The 19,673-nt window shown below is 39.0% G+C and overlaps 1 protein-coding gene across 7 annotated transcripts in view; it reads left to right on the forward strand.

The window, feature by feature from the left end:
- The window catches only part of LPIN1 (lipin 1), a 49,633-nt gene that overhangs the window by 8,088 nt on the left and 21,872 nt on the right, over positions 1-19,673 (forward strand). For 2 of the 7 annotated variants that reach the window (XM_033054401.1, XM_033054403.1), the window contains exons 2-12: positions 1,766-1,966; positions 3,254-3,349; positions 4,581-4,918; positions 5,276-5,395; positions 6,492-6,599; positions 11,336-11,474; positions 13,383-13,692; positions 15,131-15,224; positions 16,552-16,739; positions 17,642-17,735; positions 19,208-19,277. In XM_033054401.1, the coding sequence (XP_032910292.1) occupies positions 1,775-1,966; positions 3,254-3,349; positions 4,581-4,918; positions 5,276-5,395; positions 6,492-6,599; positions 11,336-11,474; positions 13,383-13,692; positions 15,131-15,224; positions 16,552-16,739; positions 17,642-17,735; positions 19,208-19,277 (1,749 nt within the window). In that variant the 5' untranslated portion in view covers positions 1,766-1,774. The remainder of the gene's footprint in view (positions 1-1,765; positions 1,967-3,253; positions 3,350-4,580; positions 4,919-5,275; positions 5,396-6,491; positions 6,600-11,335; positions 11,475-13,382; positions 13,693-15,130; positions 15,225-16,551; positions 16,740-17,641; positions 17,736-19,207; positions 19,278-19,673) is intronic. The other 5 variants (XM_033054402.1, XM_033054406.1, XM_033054408.1 and 2 more) reach the window with 3 other exon arrangements.

Below are 19,673 nucleotides of genomic sequence, written 5' to 3' on the forward strand. Positions count from 1 at the left end.
TAATTTATAATTATTATTACTTTCTCCCCTTTCTGTTCCAGTAAACTGTGTTTATTTCAGTCCATGGAGTTTATCACTTTCACTTTTCTGAAAGTGAAAAGCTGAGGATGGGGAATTGGTTGTGAATAAGTGTCTGTACAGTGCTTTATTGCTGGCTGGGGTTAAACCATGGCAGCATCTTGTACACTGAATACTTTGAAAATCAAACAGAATTTTTTTAAAGTTAGTCCCTAGTTTTAATCTTTTTGTGATTCTGCTCCCCAGTTGTCAGATAGGGAAACCATGATTGCTTTTCAGGCACAATGTAGTGATAACTATCATAAATAATTCTTCCTTCAGAATTCAGAGCAGTTTGTGTCCTGACCCATGTATTGCAACAGAAACAGAGAAAAAAGCAAAGCCTCAGTCCACACAATGTGGAGGGACTTTTGAAAAAAACCACAGGTGAACATTGGTTATTTAGAAGAGCAGTGCTTGGAAGAAAACTGCCTTAATTATAGCATTTCATAACTTTCAATTTTTTTTACTCTAGTGCTTTCATGGTATTCTTTAGTCTTTTGTTTATAACTGTAAATCACAGTTAAGTTTTGGAACCATTTTACAGCGTCTCATACGTATTTTTGTTGTTTTTGAAAGAACACAGCTGAAAGAGTCTCTATTGTAGCAGATGCTGCTGCTGTGCAGTGACTGTCTCAGACTCTGAGCTCAGTTCTGTTCTCATCACCATCAATGGGAGTTTCAGCATTGCCTACTCTGCAACTGTCTCTTTTATTGATGTCCAGGTGGTGTAGTACAGCCTAGCAAAGAACTTGGATGTGAGTCTTGTGCTCTATCCTGCATGCACAAGGACTTTGATGAAACTAGTGAAAACAATAGACACTGGAAGTCTTTGAAACCTATACTGTTCAGGAAGGTATCTGCTTAAATTCACTTATATTTTGAGAGCCATTGAAAGACTTTCTTACCATTTAAGCATGTCTAGCTATGCATGTTAGTGATTTCTGGGAGACTAAATATATTAAACAGGATGGGTATTAATAATGTGGAAGCAGCAAGCTAAATGCTAAATAAATGCAGGAGCAGGGGACATAAAGCAAATCAACTGTCAACATAAGTGTAATGTTTAATAAAACTGCAGATACTGTTTGAAAATGCTGTATATAGCAAGAATAGTAAAATGGCATTAGGAAACAAAGTTTGAATACTCTGGGTTGAATGTTGCTTGTCCAACCTTAATGCATATCTACTGTCTGAATCTTTTAATGGGAGAAATTGCTGTAAAATGGGAAAACAGTCTTTGCCTTTAGTGCAGTGTAAAATTAGATATGCTCAAAGCTATTCACTTGCCCTACCCTTAAAAGCCTGGAAAGATGTGGAAATACATGAGAAAAGTATTTCTGGTGCTGAGGGCACAATAAATGATGGGAGGAGGTGTTATTCTGGAAGTAATGATTTTCTCTTCAGAGATAATTGGAGACATTTATGAGCTTCAGAGTCTCGAAGTCTGACAGTGGTTTTGAATTCAACTGATTTTAATGACCTTTTGAAAGTTGTTACAATTTTCTGACTTACAAGGTTCCATTTGTCTTTTAATAGCTCTCTGCAAACATGCTGCAAATAAATTTGGTGGGAAATCATGATTTTGTGCAAAATTGTTAATTTGTGAAATAGGAGAATACACCACTGCAGGATTCTCCATGTCTCAAATGTCTCTAAAATACAAAGAAGGATCGAAATCCAATTTGTTTCACCTTTTATCTTTCAGGTCCAAACCATGAATTACGTTGGACAGTTAGCAGGGCAAGTGTTTGTAACTGTGAAGGAGCTCTATAAGGGTCTAAACCCAGCCACACTGTCAGGATGTATAGATATAATTGTTGTGCGTCAGCCAGATGGAAATCTTCAGTGTTCCCCTTTCCACGTTCGCTTCGGGAAAATGGGAGTTCTGCGTTCCAGGGAGAAAGTGGTAAGAAAATGTGACAATTTTTATATGTCCTGTCTGTGAGTTAACTGTAATATTATGGAAGTTACTCAATGCTCTTTGATCTCTTAGTTGAGATTTTCTTTAGATACCCTTTTTAAAGACCCTGAAATAATACAAGGTTCAGTTAAAATGGTTGTTACTGATTCTTGCAGTTCGGAGCATAATTTGTAAGACATTGACTATAATAAAAAACAAAAATAACCATGAAATTTTTAACATTTATGTTCAATAAAGCAAAATTTCAAATGTCTAACTTGAACTTATACTAAATTTCATTAGTGACTCATTAAAACCCCTTTCTTTGACATGTTCAATGTTAGTTCCAAAAATGGAGATATTAGTGAAGTAATATTTTCAGATAATAGAACCTTGAGGTTAATTGAAGCTACAAAAAACATTGAGGACCTTGAAATAAATGTAACTAGGCTGAGTGACCTGGTAGTGCATCAAATGTAAAGTCACTAGTGTGACAGATTATTTTTGGAAGTAATTTGTAGCTTCATATAGTCTAGGTTCTAAACTAGCCAGAATTCTCAGCAGAAAGATCCTAAAATCAGCATGGACACTGTTCAATTCTTACTTAGATCAGAAAGAAATTTCAATATTTAGAATCAGTAAAAGTTGAAAAATATTGCTGTGCCAATGGAGTACTGTGTCCTGAAATACAACAAAAACGTAGTCTTGTGCAAGTCTCCAAAAAATTTAAAGTGAAAATGGAGTTGGTGGCAAGCATAGTTATAGTCAAAGAGAGAGATACTCCTCAGAACAAATGGAGATAGTTAGGGCTGTGCAGTGATATGATAAATGCATAGAAGGAACAGACACAGGAATTGAATGTAAAATTATTTTTCTCATTTGTGCTTCTCATAGTGTAAAGAGAAGTTTCTTTAATGAATTCAAAGACAACATTAAGAGTTTGCATTCCGAAGTACTTCTAGTACAATTAAAAAATAGGCTATGAATTAAAAGGGCAAATAGATTTGTGTGGCAAGTGAAGCTTTCAGAATGACATTTTAAAAGATCCAGAACTTTATGCAATGACTGTAAACCTATCTGAGTAGAGGAGAAAGGTATCAATGAGCTGAACAAGTTAGAAAACATTTTTGTAATTGATTGCTTTGTGAAGGGATACTGAAAGAAACAGAGTAGGTCACTATTTCCTATTTATTATAAGGTTTCCATTATAATGCTTCCCTGAGAAGCATTTGCCCAATGCTAACAGCAGGACTAACTTTCTTTCTGTATGAGAATATATTTATTTCCTTCCAGGTTGACATAGAAATTAATGGAGAGGCTGTAGATTTGCACATGAAACTAGGAGACAATGGGGAGGCCTTTTTTGTGCAGGAGATGGATAATGATCAGGTAAGAGTAAAAACTACTTTTAATTTAATTAATTTTATTTAATTTTAATTTAACTAATTTAAATTTAATTAATAATTAAAATCCAATTCCTGCTCTTCTGAGTCAGTTTTGAGTTTAGGAATCTTGTTGAAAAAGATGCTTTTATCCATTTTATAGTTTTTAAAGTTTCTGGACAATTTTCTGCTATGGAAATTTAATGCTTGCTGTTACTTCGGGGTTTTTTTAAATTGCTGAGATTTGAAAAAGCTGAAGATAATCATATAAATGAAAAATAAATCATGTGCATGCCAGTGTGTGAAAGTTGTGTGCAAGAGGTTAATGTCCAGGGACCTGTTTTTACAGAAATCTTTAATTTGAATATATGCACCAGACTGCCTGTAAAAGTGCACATGCTCTGTAAACATCTGTGGACACATTAATTCTGGTGCTCCTCATAAACATGATCTCACAACTATTATTCATGGGGGGCTGTGTTTAAATGAGAATGTCTGCTGTTGAGCTGTGATTAAATACTGGTCCAAATAAATTATAGTCACAGTAACTTTGAGTAGTCGATGTGTAATGTAAGAAAATTTTTGCAGGCATTTCTCTTCACATATCCCAAATAATTTTTGTCACTGTCCAGAATAGGATGAGTATTCAGATTTCTGTGTTGAGCATGATATTACTAGTTTCAGGTGAGAGCTTTGTGAATGTGCATCTCTGTACCTTTATTTTTAATTTTTTTTGTGTGGTAACAGTTATTTTTGGCTGAAAACTGCTGGAAATACTTCCATGAATGTCTATATATATATATATATATATATGATTGAATAGTAGAGTATTTGTCTGACCTGATTACAAACCATTGACCTATCTGACTAGTCTCTGTCATCTGGGTTGTGAAGGGGAATTGTATTTTACAAAACATTCAGGTTCTAAACTAAGATTTTGTTTCTGCGCTGTATCTTACATGAGGTGGACAGAGACCCATGCCATAACCTGGCCAATATTAGATGCTCAGAGGATGCTGTATTAAGAATATTGTCCCTGGTTTGTGTGAGGAGATGCAGCTATGAAAAAATTTCCATATGCCATAGGGGCATAATGAGCATCCAGATATCTAATCCTTGTTATTTTTCTGAGGAGTAAATAACTTAGATTTTGGTAGTTTGTGCATAGGTCTTAAAACCAGTTGTGTGGCTGGAGAAAGAGCTAACATGTTTTATGGTTTGAATTTTTTCTTTCTCAGGAGGTAATTCCTTATCATCTCTCCACATCTCCCATTCTGTCTGAGGGCACTGCCTTAATGGAATCCCAGCTGAAGAGGAATTCCATAGACAGGATACGAAACCTGGACACCAACGGATCCTCCCAAGTCCCACCCCAAACCCATGGATCCCAGCCTTCTACTGAAACATCTCCAGTCTGTAGCTCTGTGAAAAAAAGGAGGAAGAAGAGGAGGAAGTCAACTCATAAAATAGACAGCTTAAAAAGAGAAGACACGCATGGAGACACATCAGAAGATGAAGACATGTTTCCCATTGAGATTAGCTCAGAAGAAGAAAAAGAGCCATTGGACAATTCAAGGTATCATAATGGAATTGAGATATGTAATGAAAACCTGGGTTAATGTTCCAGTCCATGCCTTCTAGCAGTAATTTCTAAGTCAGAACATATGGCTGATGTAGGTGTTACTTTAAAAATAAAGCTTTAGGCTAGAAAACTATTGGGAATGTTAGTAATTAAAGTAATGAAAATGACATTAAAAACAAGAATCCTCTGTGGTGGTGTGAACTAGATAGTTTGAATCAGATATAATTTCTTTATCTCCTTCTAGTTTAGGTTATACTAATTCTTCTCTGCAATAGGGTTTGTTAGCTGAGGTGTGTGAAAATTCAGTAATCAAGTATGTTTTTTAAATGTCACTTCTTTTCCCCTATTTAGGGTCCCTGTTCCAGATGTGTTTGTTGATGATGTACCTGACGTAAAGGCTCCTGCAGTTTCTGTGCTTTCTCAGTCTGCACCTTACACTCATTCAGATGGAGAATGGTCACCTCTTCAAAGGTACTTTTTCTGATAGCACAGTTCTACATAGTACCCTAATTTTAATTTTTCCATTAGGGTCTTCTATGCAAGTACTATATGAAGTCTTACTAAAGGTTTTGATATCAAACGTGGTCATTGATCATTAAATAAATGCTTTTATATTTGCAATAAGATATTGTACCAAAACGTCAGGTTGGCTTTGTCCTTGATGCAGCAAATGCATACATACAAATGCAAGTTCATAAATTCTGAAGAATATTTTTTATCTGTTAATGTCAGTGTTTGCACATAAACACAGTGGAGAGGATGAATGTTTTGTGAAATCTGAATATTTGCCTGATGCACAGGCAAGGGCTGTAAGGGCTTCAGTGAATGTAGGCTTATAAGTCTTCAGTACTTTTAAGTGTAATCCTTTTAAGAATTTCCCAGATAGGAGTTAATGTATAAAACCAAAATTTTTAAAACAAATATGAGCTTTTCACATTGCTTTTAATATAGATATATTTACTGTGTGAAAAGAACACATACAGTACTTTTTCCTGTATGTGTATTTGTGTGCATGTGTGTACCTTTCATGTGAAAACAGAGCAGTTTGGACCTCCCTTTTTGTGTCTGTCAAAAAGGGACAATTTTTTGCTTAATGCATTGTAATTCCATTTAGCTCTGTGTGTGTACCCCATGCATCTGTGCTCCACATCCCCCATGCAGACTGCTGGGGTGCAGTCACAAGACTTTGTCCTAAGAAATCTAATCTCAATATTCCGCCTCTGTAATTGAGGGGCAGAGGAAGGGACTGTGAGGAGATTATTTCAAGGCAATGGCTAAATTGAACTGTTTTGAATTGCATTCTGGAAGAAATGTTCTCCAGTGGCTGTGCAGCTTAATGTGATTGGCTTCACCAGCTGCTGATAGCATTTGTCAATACCCTGCCCTTTTGATGGCTTTTGGAACTCTGTGTTCTGTTTGTTTCTTGATTGCATTATCCTGGATTTTGAAAACTCTCAGTGTAAATTCAGCATTTGTGTAACTAATGCACAAAGAGTTTATGTTAATCAGCACTTGTGAATATAATGACACCCTGTCTTTCTTTCTCCCAACATGCTCTGCTGCCCAGTAAGGCTATAGATTGCACAGGGCAAGCCACTCTCCTCGCTGTGCCAGCAGATGGAGGCCTATCTAACTCTTGTCCACAGCAATCTTCTCACTTTTCTCTTCCAGACAGGTAGAGCAGTTGTCCTCCTTCTTTTCTGGACTGCTTTTTAATCCTTTTAACGCTTCAATACACCTTTAACACATTAAGACTGTGTGAACTGCTGTTGAGTTTACAACTGTACTTATTGCTAACCCAGACACTTTGAAAGTGACATTGGAAACCACTTTCTCTGCTTGCTTCTTTGTGTACATTGAGATAAGTTACCTTGATAAATCATCCATTGAAAGAGGATGGCTGATATAAAAACATGCCAGTGAAAGCCTATGTTAAAAGTCAAGTTAATTAAGAGATAAAAACCCCAAAAAGGAAAAACTTAACTAGTGAATTCATTCCTCTGAAGACTGACATTTCCACATAGCTTTTTACAATCAGTATGTGTTTTAATAACATTTTTATCCCGTGGTTTTCCTTGTGCATAGATTGCTAAAATAAAAGCCAAAACCACAGAGACTGAGCAATGAAATGTGCAAATATTGTAATAGAAGGAGCCCAGTGCCAAAAGAAAATGTCTCTCCTTTGTTTCATGGTTTGGGAAGGGAAAAGATTTTTTGTATGTTGGAGTGGAACAAAGGGGAAAACCTCACAGAGAAAAGATGACACAGTAGATAAGGCATGTTGGTTAAGATTCAGGAAACTGAGGCGAAGCCTTCACAGTAGTATAGGGTTCCTGTTTTCTACAGAGCTAAAAGTAGATACGCTTTCTGTGTTATCCTAAATTCAAGGAGTCTCAAGAATCTGCAGTCAAGTTCTTTCACTCCATTAAGTCAGTGGAGAGAGGTCACAGCAGCATAAAAAAATTTAAAGTAGTAGAATATGACCTCTACAATTCTGTATTAATGCTGGGAAAGCTTTGATTAATGCATCAAGCTAAATTACTTATTGCTTATATCATAGCTGCCATACTAGGTGCTTAAAGCCATATCCAAACTGATAATCTTGGTGTTTTCCCAGCTTCTAGGTCTGCTGTCTTTAACCTGACCATGTTGCAGCACTAAGTCAAAGTGAGATCCTGGAATATTCAAAACTGTTTTCCTTAGCATGTTCTCATAGCAAGGAAGGGCAGGAGCACACGTTGGGATTGGAGCAGTGATGTGCGCTGAGTGGCTCCATGAACTTTGCTCTAAAGTTTACCTGTTTTACAGACTAGATAAACATTTAAAGTTTTGTAGCAGCTTGTCTGCACGAGGCGCTGTGTTTGCAGCTGTTGAGATAAGAAGTGCTTGGTGGGTCTTTCAGCAATTTGTTTTTCCCCTCACTGTGAAATAAGGAATGCTATTATGGCCACCTAAGAGGAGGCTCAGAGGCTCTTTGTCATTGCTATGACATATGCATGATGTAGGCTTCTTTCCTTCTAATCTTCTTTGTCACAGGTATTTTTCTGTTGCAGTTGTCAATATAGACACAAGTAGCACCCTTATTAAAAGCTTTTTGTGCCTTCTCTCGGGCAACTCTACACAGCACTGACTCCGTCTTCTCTCTGCAAGTTTCCTTCTTCATGACTGACTGACCCCAACCCATTCCTTGCTCGGCCACTGGAACCTATCTGTCCCTCACTCAGCAGCTTACCTTGTTTAGCCCTTGCACAACCACACATCCCTTCCTTCTCACAGCACAGCCAAGAGACTCCATCTACTTCTCGACCAACTACCCCACTCTTTTAAAACCCCCATCCTCATTGGGCAGGCACAGCTGTTTTCACTCCTTGGTAATCGGTACAGCTGTAACTCACTGGGGAAGATTGCCTTTTGCATATCCTGACAAACTGTCCTTCCATATCTTTCGTCACACAAGACAGGACTTTTTCTCAGGTCACATTGCTGCTTTTTCAGGGATTTCTTTGCTTTCAGTGCAAAGATCATTGTAGTCTGTTATTGCAGAGCTGCCAACCACAGGCCAAGTTCCTTGTTCTTTGTCATTAGATCAGATTAAGTGCAGTCATAGCTGTTAAGGAATACATAGAACTGTGACACAAATATTCAGCATCTGTGGGATGTGAATCAGAGATGCTGATCTAAATACCTGAAGTTTTCCTTCCTTCTTGTGTACTGTTGACAGGATGGGTGGTTCTGGTTTGATCTGCAGTGTCTCAGCAGTCAGTGCAAGGCAAGGGAATTTCAGCTGGGCTGAGTCAGTGCATAACTTAAGGACACAGGAATTGCAAGACATAGTTCAGCCCAAGGCAAACCCAGATCATTGGCCAGCAGTTGCAGCAAGAACCTTCAGAGCAGAGCTCTGCCTGCTTTAACATACACACCCATGTGAGTGCCATGTTTCTGGTACTTTCATTGTGGCTCTGAGAATATAAATCCTGGTGCTGAGTAACAGCTCAGGCTCTTCCCCACTCAGATGTGTGTACAAGGGACCTGTATTTTCAGGGAAAATTGTGGAGAACTCTGGATTACCCTCCACCCCAAAATGCAAGCTGAAGCAATACCTCTGTTCTCTCAGGGCATCTGAATAAGTGAACTTGGGCTGAACAAAGACAGGTTGGAGATTTTTCTAAGTAAACAGTAAGTATCTTGGAGGTTAAAATGTCTGTAGTGCACAGGATAAATAAGACATAAAGTGACAAGTCTGTTTTAAATCTAGACATTTTAGGCTTAAAGCAGCAGTAGGAGCATTATTGCCTACTGAGATTTTCTGAAGTGCTCAGGCTACTGATTTTCAAGGTTTCAATGGACTCTAAGTAGGGAACTGAAAATCCTATGAACTTTTCAGTGGAAGATTTAGAAGTTGATGAAAAACCCATTAGGCATTTCTTGAATCCTTAGAGCTTGAATATACTTTTAAAATTGCACTGTATTGATTCCTTCATCTGTCAAATTATGGGTTATACCCTAAGGACTGATAAAAAATTGAAATTCTCAGGCCCTAAAAGGATGGCTTATACATTTTATAATTTAATTAGATAACATAAATATCTGTAGCTAAAAGTCCTGGTGTCTGTGCGTATTCAAAGTGTATTTTACTGCATAGATGAAACCAGTGAATAATGTAGATAATTAGGTTGCTTTATTTCAGATGTGAATGTGAAGTAATTATTTTGCTGTGATCAGTGGATTTCCTACGAGCTGGCTCTACAGAACTTTGAATAGGGGAACCTTTACGACACCTCCAGTAGCTAAAAAGGAGGGGTACTTTTCACAGGGGCGTGTAGTGACAGGTTAAGGAGCAATGGCTTTGAACTGAAAGCTTGGACTTTTGGCAAGAAATTCTTCACTGTGAAGGTGTTGAGGCACTGGAATAGGTTGCCATGAAAATTTGTGGATACCCCATCCCTAGGAGTGTTCAAGGCCAGGCTGGATGGGGCTTTGAGCATCCTGGTCTCATGGGAGGGTGATTGGACTAGCTGTTCCCTTCCAACCCAAACCATTCTATAATTCTACCTTTACATAAACTCTTCATGTTTGATTTATTCTTTCTCTTTTTCTGAATAAACTGAATATCCAAGCCACTTTGGTTCTTTCATAGAACTCTAGAATCACCAAATGATTTAGGTTGAAAGGGACCTTAAAGATTCTCTCGTTCCAGTCCTCCTGCTATGGGCAGTAACATCTTCCACTAGGCCGGGTTGTTCAGAGCCCCATTCAGTCTGCTCTTCAGGGATGGGAAGTTCACAGCTTCTCTGGGCAACCTGTGCCAGTTCCTCACCATTGTCTGCATTTTGTCCACAAACACCCTCAAGTAATTCTTCCCAGGGCTGCTCTCAGTCCATTCTCTGCCCAGCCTGTGTTGGGATCACCTCGACGCAGGCACAGCACCCTGCACTTGGCCTTATTGAACTTTACTGCATTAGGCACTTCATGAGATGGAAACCCTTTGTTTTTGAGAATGAAAGTAACTCAGTTTGGACCTTTGGTTTAGGAATGTTGTTGATTCTTTTGTTGCTTTTAGCTTCTAAATGAGGATTGGATGAGTATACCAAGACATGTTATGGTTCAGATAAAAAATGCAAGCTTTGTTCGGGAGGTTCTGGGGGAAATTCTATGACCTGTGTTATGCAGAAAGGCAGAGCAGATAATCTGAATTTTTCCTTCTGTCCTTGAAATCAGTGATTCATTATTTATTAATGACTGACTTGACATCACATTCTTGACTTCACCGCATTAAAAATATGCTATAAGATGATAATTTACTAATTAGTTTATAAATATTTATCAAGTAATTATCAAAACAAACAGTTAAATATGTTTCAACTAAAATGGCTCAAATTATTTGTGTAGCTTTCCTGCTGTTTTCATTACAGACATCCATCCAATGGTTGAACTGAACAAGTTAGAAAGGAGTCAACTGGATTTCTTAGATTTAAGATTTAAATTTCTTAGATTAAACTAGATTACTTAGTCAGGATAAGGTGTCTTGATGTGAGTAATTTCTGCACTTTGTGTACATTATAGCAATACTAACATCTATTCATCTGCTGCTTCTAGTACCATCCCCATTCTTTTTTCCATGCAGAAAAATGAAAATCCTTCTGAAATGTTCAGGTCCAGTGTTCTTGTTCTGTCTTTTTCAGCTTCTCAAATACTACTTCTCTGACAGCACTTACTGAAAAAGGGATGAAACCTCTGAATGCCAGTGTAAGAGGATCCTGAACTGTTTAAACTATTTTCCTATGCTTTCATACTTCCAGTTGGCTCTTGATTATTTCACTCTTCAATTCCTTGTATTGGTGGACATCAGTTTGGGAAGGGCTAAGTGTGTTGTGGTTACTTTTGTAACATTTTTTATTTGTTTTTCTTTAGCCCATCAGATTCACGTCCTCCTACTCCTCAAAGTGACTCAGAATTAGTCAGTAAACCTACGGACAGAAGTGGACTGAAGGATAATCCTCACATGCATTGGGCATGGGGAGAGCTACCCCAGGCTGCAAAGGTATCCAACATAAGTTCTTTAATTCCTGCTGTCATCTCTTGTGCTTTAATAGGGCACATGTGCTTAGTCTACTGCAGACTGATGAAGAGGAAATAGATCCTGATTTTACATAAAATTACAGTGTTTTATATAAGAGAATTGAATCTTACTCCATAGGAGGTATAGGAAAGTACCTTATGGCATAGATATTCTCAATACTGATGATACACAGTAGGAAATGAAGAAGTACCTGGGACCCAGTCTTGTAAAAGTTAGACATTTAAAAACCAGAAAAAATCAAACCAAACATCCTTTGGTAAATCACTGAAATTCATAGATTATCTTAAATGGAAATTAGGTGCTTGGTATTAGCAGTTTGATTCACAGACATGAAAATGGGCTGTTTCAGTACAAAAGTATCCAGAGACACCTGCAGTTCTGTATCTGTGGATGTGCAGACGTGCTGTTCTCTTGGCTGATAGGGCTGGCTTGGTGCCTGTCTCCTCCTGGAGTCATTTGTCCCAGTTAGGTGTGGGATCTGCAGCCAGCAGCATTGTTTCCAGTGCTGCACAGGAGCTGTGGGCAGCTGCCCACACTGCAGGCTGGTCAGGTGCTGGCTGGCTCCTTGTGACAGCTCCTGTGGAGTCACAGCATTCACACAGGAAAGGGGAGCCTTAGGGCTTACGCGTGCACCAGGGTATGAGGAGTAGAGCTCAGGTTTCAGTGTAATGCTGCAACTGTGGGGGCTGGGATGGGGCAGAGTTTGGCACTTCCTGCTGAAGGCTGGCTTCTCTGCAGAAAGAACTGCAGGAGAGATGGGCTCACACACAGTATGAAGAGGAAAAATTGCTACTTGGTAGGCCAGAGAGGTTGGGCATCCTGTTCAGAAAGACTTCTATGTTCTCGTGATGGCAGCAGAATTGTAATGGCACTACTGTAATTTATTGTAATTAATTCACTGTTGGTAATTAGTGAAAAAAGGAGAGGTGGGAATCCAGAATTCTTAACTTCTTTAGAGGAACTCTGGCCTCTTCTTTAATATGCCAGTGGTGAGCTGTCTCATCATCTCTGTGCTATTCTTCTCCCTGTGTGTATTACAAGATATTTGGGAGGTATTTTCTGCTTGAAGAGAACTGATTTAAGTGCACAGGTCATGCAGGAGTTCCAAATTGGTATTTGCAGTCTAGAAGGGTTTCCTGCTAGGAAATTTAGGCATTATCTTTTTTAACCCAGTCACACACCCTGGGGTGTATTGGAAATCTTACTCCCAGAAGCTTTTCTCTCTGCAATCAGTCTATGTCCCTAGCCCAGCTATTGTGAACTGGGAGTCATTGTTTGGTTAGTGTTCAATTTCATGTAAGAGTTGTTTGTTTGCTAAGGTTATAGTAGCTATGTAACTGCTGCTGTAGTTCAGCTCCACTCTGTCCCTCTGTAAGAACACTTCCTGTCCCACACTCAGAGAAGATCTGGAATTGTTCCTATAAAGTGATTTAAATCTGGGGATCTCTAAAAAAGCGATCTCTAAATCTGGAGATTAGACAGTGTCTGGTGCCTGGGACTGTCTTCATTGTGCAAGGACTCCAATCTGCACCATCCTCTCTTGTTTGTCAGGTTTAGCTTCTGAGAGAAGGACAGGATTTTCACAGGAAGAGGGGAAAGCAGGGTGGGAGGTGGGATGTGCAGGTGAATGGGAAATGAAGACTGTAGACCACATTGCAGAACAAATTTTTCCTGTCCCCAAGATGCAAATGAATTTTGCACAAACAGTCAGCAGAGAGATCTTTTGCATATTGAAATCTCTATCTCAGTGGTGGTTTTCTGCTGTAGTTGATCATCTTGACAGTCTGATCTCATTGGAGTGAACAGAGCAGGTTAAACTCTGGCTGTTGTATTTTTTAAGAGCTTTTCTTTGTAGTAATCTGTTCATTTTCCTCACAGGCCAGTTCTCTGCTCAAAGCAAAGGAACCCAGCGTGGCAGATGTAAATCCTTCTGAAAGCACTCACTTTCGGGTCATCCAGAGTTCTCCTGTAGAGGAGTTTAACACAGTGTCTCCTCTACCTGCCCTTGGACAAGGAGATGCAGCAGTTGCTGATGAAAGTGAGCCCCTGCCAGCTGAGACAAATAAGCCAGAGACAGAGCTGCCAGGAGCAGCTGAGCCCCCGTTGCCTGCAAATGAAGAAATAAAGCAAGCTGCAGCTTGCTCAGCCCAACCTACTGGCAAGATGGATTCCCCTTCCAGGAAGAAAGGTAAAGCTGTTGATCCTGCACTTTCATGTGTATGATTTTATCTTCAAATTTCATGGTGATAAAGCATTTTATTGACATATAAATTAATCTGTGCCCTGAAGGCACTTTCAGATCAGAAAAGGAATAAGCTTTGGAATGAGCCTTCAAAACATGAGTTGTGTATTAAACTGTTCTCATGAGATATGTTAGAAGATTCTTCTTGGTCTGAAGTTTTTGGCAGCTCTTCGCGTATGAGCAAGACTGCAAAACTTGCTCCATTTGACAGATTCAGAGATTTTACTTTTACCTATAAGCAGACCAGAGATCTGCTGGTTCACCTGAGTGATGTGTTGCTGGTAATTGTGGAACCTCTCTGCTCTAGTGCAAAGTTGTAGTATGTCTTTTGCACAATGAGCAGATTTTACCATAAAATAAGGTACTTTTGTTCTACATGCTTTTCAGTTCATGTGTGGTACATGTCCTGTCCTGGATATGTGAAATATAACTTCATCTGCTTTTCTATCCTAATTTCTGGGCTCCATTTCCATGGTATTTTATAATAAGTGAACAAGTGTTACAGTCTTCACGTGAAATTTATTGGCTTACAAATGTTCTGTTTTACAGCACTGATTATTCCATAATCATGTAAGCTCTATGTAAGCCTAGTTTGTGCAGCTGTTTTTTAATCAGTAAACATACAAGTTTCTTGGCCTCTTCCCCGTGCATTCCACTAGCTTTGAAAACAAAAAATGGCGTGTTTCTCTGCTTACTATTCAGTCCTTGTGTAGATTTTCTGATTGCTTTTGTGATGCTTAGTGTTGGAAATTGGGACAGTGAGAAGCTGTGGGTTTGAGAATGAATTCCAAATTAGGTTTTGGCCTTGCAGTGGTGGCTCTGTGTTGGACCTAGTGACAGGCATAGAAGGGGTGTGTTGTTCCCTACAGTGGTGCATGTGCACACACAGCACATCAGCTGTATGTGCCTAAAAGTGAGTTGTCTCCATAAAGAGCCAGCTATAGTGTGTTAGTGACTGTATTTTAGTCTGTTATTTCCCTTTTTCAGGGAGGGATGGAAGATTAGTTCTCAAAGATTAAATGTTTTGGCTGCCATACTGTGGTGGTAGGTCTATGTAAATACTTAGAAAGTTTTCCTTTTGCTGCTTTCTTCCAGTGATCACTGACTTCTGATTCTCAGTGGTTCTGTCTGGGATAGGGAGTCTTTGGCATGTCTCAAAACTAGTCCTCTGCTGTCCCATTTTTAAAATTCATAGTTTGAACAATGCATATAAACTACTTGTTTTGAAATTTTTGGCAGTATCATTTTGTACAGATACAGTTCACAAGCTGTTACAACTTTCTGGTTTCTCAATCTTAAAATGTATAGCTAAACAGTAATAACATCTCTGGATTGTCACTCAGAAAATATTAATTAATTGGCTTATTTGTTCTGTCCCTTACAGACAAACGGAGCCGGCATCTTGGTGCTGATGGTGTCTATTTAGATGACCTCACTGACATGGATCCAGAAGTTGCTGCACTTTATTTCCCCAAAAAGTATAAGTCCTTTTCTTATATTTTTGTTTTTTAAAGAGCTCTTTTCACCTTCCATATTTAGATCAAACTCTTCATTGCCAACCAGATAAGACATCTTTTTCAAGGTTCAAGCAGAGATCAAGGCAGAAGGAAAGTGAAATTTTGTTTTGTAGAGTGGAAAATTAGAACTTTTGGGAGGTGCTGCATTTGGGCCTGAGAAAAGTGGTGCAGCTGGTTTTCTGTTTTGGTCAATTAAGCATCATGTACTGATTGTGGATGGTTATGTAATACACAGTGATGTTTGTGACTGTTACTCGTGTGTCCTGGGAGAGCAGTTGGCCTTGGGATATATTTATCCCCATGTTGTGACTTATTACCAAAAGGAACATATCTTACTGTTAACAGTATTAGCAGAAAATTATTCCTCTAATGTTGTTTTACTGTGGTTGATTCACCTATAAATATGAATGTGAGAAAATAATTTTGGAAGATGCATTACAGAATTACATATGAAAATACTGCACCCTGAACATACAATTTCCAACTTGTTCTGATCTTTGTTGGAGCCTCTTGCAACACTTAAAGTTGTCTTTCGACATACACTCTAGTCACTTGACAAAAGTCACTGAGCAACAACCAAAGTAGCTTGTGTACTTTATTTTTTTGCTTGCTTAAACTTAGCTACTGTAATATTAACATAAAACTGAGAAGGATTAGTTATATGGGGAAAAGGTTGGATTGTAAATTTCTTTCTCAAATGCAGTCATATAAATCTGGAGTGGAAATCAGAGTCTGATGAACTTGCACTTTGTAATAATAATCTCAATCAGATTTTAAGTGCATGGAATGATTTATTGTTTCTGAAAATTTCAATCCTAGTAGTTTAAATGTAGACTGTTTTCTTTCTATATGCATGACACATAAATACACATTATTTGTTTGGATTTAGCTATCAGTTTATATAGTTAATATGAATTAAATAATAAACTTATATGCTTGTTCTTGTGTGGGAATAGTTTTACTAGTATAAACTTTACTTGTCGTACCATTATTTTATCTACTAAGATTATACACTTTATTATCTTATTTTCCTAGTTCTTATAAGTAAGTGAAGCTATTATTGTAAATGCCTAGTTTAGGCAAATAAGTAGAAGCAATTGAATATTGGAGGGCACACGAGGCCTATATTACTTGTTTTTGTTTTGCTTTAAAATTTAAACAAAGGTTTTTCTTTATTTTCCCTTTTTTTTTTTCCCTAAGCGTGTATCAGATATAAACAGTGCTTGTTAAAGGGAGTGAATCTGGGAATGAACGCGTGAGGACTGAATTCCTGATTTTTCTTTTGCAGTGGGGATAACGCCCAAAGCAAGAGTGCGGCTGACATGGGGCTGCGGCCAGCCAGCCACTCCCCGCAGTCTGTCGGCAGCTCAGGCGTTGACAGCGGGGCTGAAAGCACCTCGGACGGAATTCGGGATTTGCCCTCCATTGCCATCTCTCTCTGCGGAGGCCTTACCGAGAACAAAGAGATAACCAAAGGTACAGGGTGACTGTGTGACCTGCAGACGTGTGTTGGCAGCTGGGGTTGAGCTTCCCAGCCTGAGGCTGCAGAGCCCTCCTGTGGCTGTGCTCAGCACTGGGTTGAGAAGATAAATACTGGCCATGTAATGATAAACTTCTTAGAGATTTTCATCATTTTTAACACATGTGAACAATCTGCTGTATATTAAAATTTTAGGAAGTATTTTATTGGTATTTTTACTTCCTGATAGTGCTATGTTTTGTATCACAGTAGTGTTAATGTGTTAATGTTAACTTTTGTCACTTAGTGCAGTTTATAGCTAGGAAATTCACAGCTGTTGGAGTCAGGAGTGTAAAAGGTCCATAAATGGCAATACGAGGAGAAGGAATTGAAAAGTTTAACCTGATTCCTGCCCTACCTCCAGTTTCTTGTGTAACTTTTAGGTAAATCACAATACTTTGTGCCTTAAACTTCCAGTGGCATGATGTGAAAATAAATGTGTTAAGACTTGCACTTTCTGCAGTGATGTGGCATCATAAAATCATGTGAGCCTGATGCTACACTGACTGCTGCTCACAAGCTACTTACTAAAACGTTTCAAATATACTGTGATTTATTTGAGTCATACTGTCATCTGAATCACTTGTAAATTACATAATTTTTCTAAATGGAGGTTTTCCTCCCTCACAGCTCCATCCATAAGCTTTCACTTTAGTTTGTATTATGAAAGGAAAGACATCCAGAAGCAAAGAAGCCCTCATCTTCTGAGACTGAGAGTCTGAACAATGTACTTCCATATTGCAGTTAAATCTCAGCAGTTAAATCTCAGTGTGTCTGAGGAGTGCTGAGAAGCTTAGGTTGGCCCATCCCAGGCGTTTATAAATGCATGCTTTACAAATGTAACTTCTTTCCCCCACAGAAGAGTTCTTAGAACATGCAGTAACATATCAGCAGTTTGTGGACAATCCTGCTATCATTGATGACCCTAACCTTGTGGTTAAGATTGGAAATAAGTAAGTATATTTCAGAAAAAAAAAATTTACAAATTACTGTTGTAACTGCTGTCTGCAGCAACAGTTGAGCCATGTTCAACATATAATAGCAGGAGCTTGGCATCCTGCTAACTACAACCCCTAAGTTATATGTAGTTTCTTGATGGAAAAAGAGTGAAAAAGCTTACAAAAATGTGGCTTATGCTGTGATAAAGAGGAATATAATGAGGATGTAGCTGGATGGACGCAGACAGAGAGTTGCAGTCAACAGCTCTGTCCAGATGGAAGCTGGTGATGAGTGGTGTCCCTGAGGGCTCTGTCTTGGGACTGGTGCTCCTCAATATCTTTGTCAATGACAGTGGGACTGAGTGCACCCTCAGCACATTTGCAGATGACACAAAGCTGAGTGGTGCAGTGGAATCAACAGAAGCAAGTGATATTATCCAGAGGGACCTGGACAAACTTGAGAAAAGGGCCCACAAGAAACTCATTAAATTCAACAAGTTAAAATGCAAGGTGCTGCAGCTGGTTTGGGGCCATCCCAGACTTGAGTACAGGCTGGGAAGTGAACTCACTGAGAGCAGTTCTGTAGAGAGGGACTTGGGGGTTCTGGAGGTCCTGAATTAAAATCAGAACATTAGCCAAGAGTGTGTTTGCAGCCCAGAAAGGCAAACATGTCCTGGGCTGCATCCAAAGCAGCATGGGCAGGTCAAGGGAGGGGATACTGCCCCTCTACTCTGCTGAGACCCCACCTGCAGTGCTACATCCAGCTCTGGGTCCCAGCACAGGAAGGACATGGTCCTGTTGAAGAGAGTCCAGAGGAAGAACGTAAATGTGATCAGAGTGCTGGAGCACCTCACCCCTAAAGATAGGCTGAGACAGTTGGGGTTCTGCCTGGAAAAGAGACGTCTCTGGGGAGACTTCATTGCAGCTTTTTAGTGCTTGAAGGGGACTTAGAAAAAAGAGGGAGAGCAACATTTTATATGGTAATAGTGATAAGACACAGGGGAACAGTTTTACATGAAAAAAAATGAGAGGTCTAGATAAGATGTTGGGAGAAATTCTTTATTACTATAAGGCTGAAATGGGTTGTCCAGAGAAGTGGTAGATGTACCATCCCTGGAAATGCGTAAGGCTGGGTTGAATGGGGCCCTGAGCAACCTGATCTAGTGGAAGGTGTCTCTGCTCAAGGGCAGGGATGATCTTTAAGGTCCCTTCTAACCCAACCATTCTGTAATTCTATGATGACTTGAGTAATGTGTGACAAATACCCTTTCTACTCAAGGCTTAGGTTCTCTTGCATGCCCTGAAAAATAAATATGGTAAATACCTGTGGGCATTTTATGAAAAAGATGGGTCTGTTATTACTAGTGCAGGCCAGAGTTTGACCTGTGCTTCATTGCTTTAACCTGCCAGGTGGTGATTACCAGGTACATTGTGAATTGGGACTTTGGGATTACACAATGCTGTAATTGTCTCCTTTGCATGCCCAGGTACTACAACTGGACGACAGCTGGTCCCCTTCTGCTGGCAATGCAGGCATTCCAGAAACCTCTACCAAAGGTGAGATTGAACATGAAGGCTGGTAAGAGGAGGAGTATTTAAATGATGCCACTGGTTAGGGGAGGGGAAATGGGTTGTTGTACAAGAGAATCTGTGCATCAGTAAAACCTACCCACACGTAACCATTTGTCTTATGGCCTAAATAAGGAGTAAGTTTGGTCTGTGAATAGTGTTTGTTTGCTAGGCTAAAGTTATTACAACTATTTTGAAGTAGGAAAACTTCTTTTTTACTTCATTAATATGGATTGTAAACATAAATTATATTGACCTATGTTAGTGTTTACTGTAGCTGAATACTTGCTGTTTGCTTTCCCTTGTATATGTATACTGCATATATTATTAAATACATAGAAATAACCTAATTTAATAAGCTTTAAGTACTAGATGAGGAAGGCC

The sequence above is a fragment of the Catharus ustulatus genome, chromosome 3 (assembly GCF_009819885.2).
Source record: "Catharus ustulatus isolate bCatUst1 chromosome 3, bCatUst1.pri.v2, whole genome shotgun sequence".
In the NCBI taxonomy this organism is placed as follows: domain Eukaryota; kingdom Metazoa; phylum Chordata; class Aves; order Passeriformes; family Turdidae; genus Catharus; species Catharus ustulatus.